Source organism: Schistocerca piceifrons, chromosome 3, assembly GCF_021461385.2.
Source record: "Schistocerca piceifrons isolate TAMUIC-IGC-003096 chromosome 3, iqSchPice1.1, whole genome shotgun sequence".
NCBI classification, from domain to species: domain Eukaryota; kingdom Metazoa; phylum Arthropoda; class Insecta; order Orthoptera; family Acrididae; genus Schistocerca; species Schistocerca piceifrons.
Window position 1 is genome coordinate 703,923,826 of NC_060140.1, and position 8,564 is coordinate 703,932,389.

At 39.9% G+C, this 8,564-nt stretch overlaps 1 protein-coding gene across 1 annotated transcript in view; it reads left to right on the forward strand.

Annotated features, from left to right (window-relative positions):
* The window catches only part of LOC124790063 (tudor domain-containing protein 3), a 147,381-nt gene that overhangs the window by 51,801 nt on the left and 87,016 nt on the right, over positions 1-8,564 (forward strand). The window contains exons 5-7 of the mRNA XM_047257627.1: positions 3,498-3,642; positions 3,740-3,850; positions 8,254-8,379. Of these exons, the coding sequence (XP_047113583.1) occupies positions 3,498-3,642; positions 3,740-3,850; positions 8,254-8,379 (382 nt within the window). The remainder of the gene's footprint in view (positions 1-3,497; positions 3,643-3,739; positions 3,851-8,253; positions 8,380-8,564) is intronic.

An 8,564-nucleotide genomic window follows, 5' to 3' on the forward strand; every position in this document is an offset into this window, starting at 1 on the left:
TAATGACCATAGAAGTTTTGCGCCCTAAAACCACAAAAAAAAAAAAAAATATAAGCACACTTTGTAACCATAATATTGACTTTAACCATAATATTGACTTATTGTGTTAAACCTTTAACATAAAATTATAGCTCTTAATGAGCAGGTTATGAAAGCATTTTAAATTCAGTCAATAACTGTATCAAATATTGAAAATGAAATTTTTGTTGCCCGTGAAAGCCGTTACAACTACAAACTGTGCACCATGAACTCTTAACTAGGCTAAACATTTAGTAACAAAGATTTGATGACTGGTATATGGGAAAAAAGAGGCAGTGACTTAATTTTTTGATGTATTAAATTTTAAACAGAACAATTAACAAAATATCATGATGATATAATCAACTAATTTTACTGACCTATCATATAATGAACTTCAGTGGGTAGTTAGCCTTAGAAGTTCTACAGTATGTGTTCTACTGTCTTGTTTCTGAATATTTTTAAACTACTCTTTATGTTTCAGAAAAATAAAATAAAAGATAACAGTGGAACATTCTCATTGTTTTAGACAAATTATTATATTTACTTATTTCTAATTAAACTGCTATTGACACACTACACAGCACAAATATCAGTCCCTGGTCTCAGAAGAACTTTTATTCGCTGTGTTACATTCTTCTTCCCATTTCTCTGTCATCTATTTTGATGCTAATAACATTGCTATTCTATTTAGCTATTATTTTACTTCCTGTCATTGTTTTCTGTAGTTGTAAGCAGTATTATCATCAAAGTCTGTACCCACTGCTTTTGATTTTGAATCATATCCTATCAGTTGGGAAGAGAGAGCTTCAAATTGGCTTTCATTCTTTCTGATTAAGGTTTTCAATTATTTGCGCAAATCATTCACTTAGAGCAGAGTTGGACAATTGATTTGTATTGGGGAGGCCATTTTGTGGAAGTGGAGGTTAATGGAAGGCTGTACTTTTTAAAACGGTTGTGCTGATTAGTTAACTTTGTATTTCTGAGAAGGTATAAATTGTAGCATAAAAATGAATAAATACAAATAAAATAGTTGTTGCTTTATTCAGTTTATCTATTTCGCTAATTTCACATCATTTACATCTGCAAGCACATGTAATTTGAGAACCAGGTTAATAAAGACACAAACATATCCTGTCATACTTTTCTACACTTAAAAGCCCTCTATATTTTTTTAAAAAATATAGAGAGCATTTTTTCCAGCAAATTTTTTCTTGCATGGATATTTTTAAGCTGGCAACTAAGGTTACAACAACATAAATTTCTTTCAGTGTGATTTGACTGCATTCAATAAGATCAAGCTGTAGCTACTCACGTGCTGTGTCAGTATCAGCATTGATAGGATAAGATTGTAGATTGAGTTGAGGCTCAGTTTTCTTAAAGTCTTAAAATCTTCCTGTGAACCCGTCCTCCAAACTCTGCAGATGGTCACTAATATTAGCAGAAACACTTTCGGGCACTTTGTTTTCTTACTAAAAGGAAAAACGAAAATTGCCTTCAACTGCTTGCATTGCAAATAGACCTAGTTTTGCTTTGAATGATTTTACATGCTCCCACATTTCATGTCCAAATAACCCCTTCACTGCAATGTCACATTCAATTCTTAAATTTTTCATATATATCAGCTGCAAACATCAAGTCATATATCCACTCCCAACATCGTGTTTTTGTAGCAAAACCATGAAATATTTCTTTTGTGTCCAGAAATAATAGGATTTTATCCTACAATGCCCAGACTCTTTTTAACACTTTGCCCAGGCTCAACCACCTCACATGTTGCGGTAAATTACATTTTTGTACTCAGACCTCTCATTCTCAAGAAGAGGTCTGAATTATCAATGGTGGACTGCCCTTGATCTAATCCTGTTCACAACACCAACAACAGGATTGATCACACGCTTTAACTCTAGTGCAGCTTTACTAAGGCTCTCCTGAAACAAAATGCAATGAAGAGACGAGATGTCACATTGTCTTGTGCTTATAATTTGTTTTTTAAAAGCTTTACCAAACCAACATTTTCCCACTGAACGCTCTGGCCCCATCTGTTGTAATACTTATCATTTTCTTCCAGGGTAAGTCACTTTTTTCCGCACAGTTCACAGCAAACTCAAGCAAGTCCTGACCAGTGGTTCGAGCTTAAATTCTAGGGCAAGTAATTCCCCTATGCTGATAAATTTTCATTAATTCCACAGATAAATATAAGTAATTTGCAATGTCTTCATTATTTGTGCTCTCAATCATTGCCAAGGAAAAACAAACAAAATCCTCACTCACAGTCCTCAGCTGTTCTGTGAGTTCATCGCTAATTAAGTCACTGCACTGCACTGTAGTCCATCTTGACAGTCAAATGGTTTCAAATTTCCTTCAAACATCAGTACACAATATGCTTGCACACTCTACCATACATTGCTTCATAAACCCACCATCGAAAAAAAGGCATGTTGTGTTTATTACGGTTATAGGATATCTTGAAACTTGCTTCTGTAGCACTATTTTGAAGTGTTGTTTGCTTTGTAAATAATGTTTGTTGCTTCTTCAACCTTTTCACATACTCCACATCTTTCAGTTTGCACTCTTCCTTGGAAAGTTTGCAGCCAAATTGGGTATTTTGTTTCATAATGCTGTTTCAGATTGTACTCCTTGAACATGGTTATTGTTTCATTATACAATAAACACACTTCTTTATTCTCTGTATCAACAAAGAAATATATGTTTGTCTGTTCTTCATCACACACATGACATTCATCACTAATTTAAATTTTTTCAGAGGCTCCATGGTTCCACTAAAATTGGAAATTTATGTATTTACTGTTGCACAGCCAATTTACTGTTCCGCAACCAAAATGGAAATGAAACAGATAAACTGGAAAAGCATTCTGCATCATACTGTTCGCGCAACCAGGTCGACATGTGGTGAGGTGGCTGATAGGGATCTCTCACATCAGCCACCACACCAAGTGTCAACTTGGTTTGCAAGAATTGTATGTATACTATACGTGGGTATGGATATGGCCGTCCTAACAGAAATTTTCAAGCACGCACTGGAAAGAAATTTTGGTTCAAGGCAGATTTTTCTGACTCTTGGCAGCCACTGTTTCCTCACACCGAACAATGCTGATTTCCTTTTAATCCTTTTCCAATCTAAGTTAATGTCCCTTAATGATCTAAATACCACTCAGCCATTAAACTCTTACATGCCTTCCTTCCTGTCTACTGATACTTGTGCAGTTGTAACAGACTTTACAGCTGTTTCTTGTCAATTGTCTTCATATTCATTATGTCGAAATTGTATGTTTTCTTTCCAACCAGGCCTTGGTCTGTACAGCTATAGCCATTCAAGTAAATGTTTCCATGCCACTGGAAGTGTCAGAAATTTAAAATTTTGTGTGATCCCTTTTAATAGCTTACAATTGTTTAGTTTTTTTTAATTAAATGTGTGCATGCACTAATTCTGAGTGTATGAATATTTCATTTTATAGCTTGGATACACCACCAGGAACAAAGCTGTTTTTCAAGGGCGACCAGCTCCCTATGTCACATGGTTATCTCCTGCTTAGACCTTCCCTTATTGAAGTTCTTGGTGGAAAAGTTCCACACCTTGTTGAAAAATGGGAACTGAATCGGGTATAATTTATGTTGTTCTCATCAGATTACGAAATATATTGCATAAAATTATCACACTGAATATAATGTGATAATCTGGTACAATTTTCATTTTCAGACCTTAGCAAAACATACCAGAGGCAGAGTTGGGGAAGAAGGTGGACCACCACCATGGATTCCATTTGGTCAAAAAATACTGAAGCCTAACCATCAGGATCGAAATTTTAAGGTAGTTTTTTACTGATAGTCTGTGAAAATTAGTAGGCATCGCTCTGAATGGACAGTGGAATTTTTTTAAAGTATTTGATTCTTGTGAAATTAATTTTGATTACTTTTTAAGACTTGTGGTGTAAAGTAATTTTGAATATATAGACAAATGAATGACAGTATTATGAAAAGAATAGATTGCTACTCACCACATAGTGGAGATGCTGAGTCACGGACAGGCACAGCAAAAATATTACTAAACAAGTAAGCTTTCGGCCAAAGGGCCTTCCTCTGTGAATTAGATAATATACACAGACACATTCACGCAAAGGCAGCTCTCATGCACAGACCATTGTCTCGCTGCTGAGGCCACACTGTGAACTGGGAGAAGCAATCTGGTTGTGGGAGTAAGGAAGAGGCTGGGGCAGGAGGGGAAATGATAGCAGGGTAGGGGTGGGGATCGGTAAAGTGCTACTTGTGGGAGCATCCAAGGAAGAGGTGGGGGACGGGAGGGCAGCTAGGTGCAGTCGAGAGCTTAGCAGGGGGGGGGGGGGGGATGCGAGCAGGGAAGGAGAGAAGGTCAAAGCCTGTGGGTGCGTTGGTGGAATGTGAAGGCTGTCTAGTGCTGTAGTACGAACACGGAAAGGGATAGGCAGGTGGAGGACAGTGACTAATAAAGGTTGAGGCCAGGGGTGTTATGGGAACAAGTGCGCAATTCAGAAAAGCTGGTGTTAGTAGGAAAGATCAAGATGGCACAGTCTGAGGAAACAGTCATTGAAATGAAGGACATTGTGTTGGGCAGTGTGCTCAGCAACTGGGTGGTCCAGCTGTTTCTTGGCCACAGTTTGGTGGTGGCCATTCATGCGGACAGGCAGCTTGTTGGTTGTAATGGACATGTGGAATGCAGCACAATTGTTGCAGCTTAGCTTGTAGATCACATGACTGATTTCATAGGTAGCTCTGCCTTCGATGGGATAGGTGATACTTGTGACTGGACAGGATTAGGTGATAGTGGGAGGATGTACAGGACAGGTCTTACATCTAGATCTTTTACAGGGACATGAGCCGTGAAGCTAGAGGTTGGTAGCAGGGGTTGAGTAGAGTGGTTGGTAGCATGGGTTGAGTAGAGATGGACGAGGATATTGTGTGGGTTTGGTGGGAGGGGTGGGAAGGATACCGGGTAGTACATTGCTCATTTCAGGGCGCAATGAAAGGTAGTTGAAACCCTGGCTGAGTCGTGGGTGGTCCTGAATCACAAGTGAAATGCTTCTCTGTGACCGGATGGTAGGATTTGGTGAGGTGGTGGGTGACTGGAGAGGTAAGCTATGAGAGATCTGTTTCTGTACAAATTGCAGGGATGGGGCCCCTCCACACCCACACCAATGTGGTGACCAAATCAAAAGTTCTACTGTCACCTCTGTATAACATGTTAGTTTTTGAATCAGGAATCACAGGATGCGGGCTGTGATGTTATCCATGTGCCTGGGTAAGATTACTCATTTAAGTTTCTGTACAAAGTTGGGAGGGTAATTACAGACTGTGAAGGCCTCAGTGATACCCTTGGTATACTTCAACAGGGAAAGCTCGTCATTACAGATGTTATAGCCACAGGTGGATAGGCTGTATAGAAGGGACTTCTTGGTATAGAATGGATGGCAGCTGTGGAGCCATTGCTGCTGGTTTGTAGGTTTTGACATGGACGGAGATGCTGATGTAGTTATCTTTGAGGTGAAGGTCAACATCAAGGAAGTTTGCTTGTTGGGTTGAGTGGGACCAAGTGAAGTGAATGGGGGAGAAGGTGTTAAGGTTCTGGAGGAGTATGGAGAGTGTGTCCTCACCCTCGATCCAGATCACAAAGATGTCATTAATGAATCTGAACCAGTTGAGGGGTTTGGGATTCTCGGTGGTTAGGAACAGTTCCTCTAGATGGTCCATGAATGGGTTTGGCATAGAATGTTGCATTGTGTGTGTCTATTGCGGTATCCCGGATTTGTTTGCAGGTGATCCCTTCAAAGGAGAGGATGTAGTTGGTCGTGGTTACAAGGAAGGAGATTGTTGGTTTGGGATCCGTTGGATGTTGACAAAGGTAGTGTTCAATAGCAGCAAGGCCTTGTCCATAGGGATGTTAGTACAAAGGGAGGTGGCATCAGTAATAATGATCAGTGCACCATGTGGTAAAGGAACAGGAGCTGTGGGTAGTTGGAGGAAATGGTTGGTTTATCTTTTATATAGCAGGGAAGTTGCAGGTAATAGGCTGGAGTTGTTGATCTATGAGAGGCAGAGATTCTCTCAGTGGAGGTACAGTAACCACTCACAGTGGTAGGTTTGTGGGCTTTAGAAAGCATGTAGAAGGTAGGAGTGCAGTGAGTGTTAGGTGTGAGGAGAGAGACAGCTCCGGGGAGAGGTCCTGGGATGGACCTAAGGATTTGAGGAGGAACTGGAGATCCTTCTGGAATTCTGGAAACTGAGCTGTCGGAGTCCTTCTGCCAGGTAATCCTTGCGGTTCAAAACCACAGTTGTGGAGCCTTTGTCAGCAGGTAGAATTACAAGATCAAGATCAGTTTTTAGATGGTGGATTACATTTCTTTCCACAGATGTAAGATTAGCTTGTGTGTTGAGGGACCTGAGAATGACGGTGGTCAAGGTTCAAGGTTAAGAAATTCTGGGAAGCTAACAGGGGTTGATACGGGGGCAATGGAGATCGATCACGGTTGGACGAGGAGTGAACTGGTGTGGCAAAAAAGTGTTTCCACTGTAGGGACCGGAAGAAGTAGAGAAGGTCTTTAATAGGTACAGCATGACTGAATTTGGGAGTGGGGCGAAAGGTAAGGCCTTTGGGAAGAACTGCTATTTCTGTGGGACTAAGGATTTTGGAAGAGAAGTTCATGACTGTGTTTCAGATCTGTTTAGGTTCTAGATTCCTTATGGTGGTGGAAGGAAGTTTTTGAGGGTGGGGTAAATGTAGTAGGTGTGCAAGGCATAGTTCATCGCTATGAGGGGATGTGGGGGAGGTTTGGAGGCTGTTGTAGAGGCGGTGAATAGTGGGAGTAAGAGGTGAACAGGTTGGGGAATTTTGTGAGGCAGCATAGTGCGTGTTGCTGTAATTCCTAGAGGGCAAGAGTTTGTGTGCGAGATGGGATACATGAATTCCGGATTGTGCAGCAGGAGAATTTTAGAGGTGGAAAGGAGGTATTGGAAGGGGTTTGGGCCTGATTCACTTGGTTTTGCAGGAATATGTTGGTGAGGGTTTGCAGCCAGAGACAGGTAATTTTATGGAATTCCATATGCCAGGCAACAGTGCAGGAACAGTATGTGGGACTGAGTTCTGGCTTGGGATAAAGAAACTGTTCTGTGTTGGAGAAGATAAAAGGAGCAAGGGCCCATGGTGGAGGATAAAAATGCATAAATAATGAGGAATACATGTGAAAAACTTCACAGAAATACGTCAAAATATGAGGAAATAATCACAAAAAGGTCTGAATGCATGAAGTATGGGGAAACAAGATTAAACTTGAGGGAAACAAAATGAAACCTGAGGGGGTAGGCTGATAGTGAAGGATGAAAACGAACTAAAATTGACTTGAAAACACAATGAGATCAAAGATAAAAATAATAAATGTGGGTTGCAGGTTGATGGGCAGATATGTATGAAGAAGGGGAGCAGCATATATGACCAGATTAGGTGAGGTTTGTTAGCACGTACATCTAGTAAACCTGAACCTCTCCCGTGCTGCCATAGTCTCCTTATGTCTTCTGTGTGGTACCACATACCTTGGTGGTTTGATGTTCAGGTGTTGGTTGGGTGAGTAGACACAAAGAAGAGTGAACGATAGAAGAGTTAAACTGTAAACTGAGGTAGGAAAACAAAGGGTGTAGGCAGATATGTGGTGAACTGGGAAGGGAAAGTTAGAGAATAAGAGCTTAAAAAAGCATGTGTAATTGTACTGTCAACAAATAGAATACCAGCGAGCTAATGAAAATGAATGATCCCCGAAACACATGATCTGTTAAATGTCCATCATGTGGTCACTTCCATGCGTTGCAATAGTTGTGATTAGTGGCATATTTGCTTCTCCTGTTTCATACGACCAACTTTCTGGTCTATAGTGATACTGAGAGATATGCATATTTCATGATTTGTCAGTCTGTTGGAAATTTGTACCTGTACACTATTTAACTTGTAAATTTTCGATAACATTTATTATATTCACAATTTTCATCACCTTATTGGAGCATGTATTAATCTTCTTGAATGACATACCCAACTCAGCAACAAGCAACAGTTGTGCATGTAATAAAATACTGATGGTTCAAATCATATTGTCAGCACCACTTACACATCCTTCGTTATTGATAAAAATTATTTTCTTTCTTCAACATGTAGCCTTATTATAATTATTTTCTTAATATTGCCTTTCACTTAAGTCCCTAGAAACAGCAAAGGAGAAGGAAAACAGAGAAAATGCAGAATTCGAAGCGCAAAGGAAAGATGCTATCGCTGAAGCAGCTCGTGGTGGTGCCAAGAAGATTTTCGGAGGAGGCAACAAGCCAGTGAGTTGCTTTGGAATTAATAATAATAGTTACATCACTAAAACTTCCAGACTGCCAGACAGTGTTGAGAAAAATAATTGTTTTGTCATAGAAGATAGGTTACTTACTGTCACTAGTTTGGCTAAGTAGTTGCAAGCAATTAAAGCAGCGTGCACTATAATCAGTCACTATACTTTATATTTTTT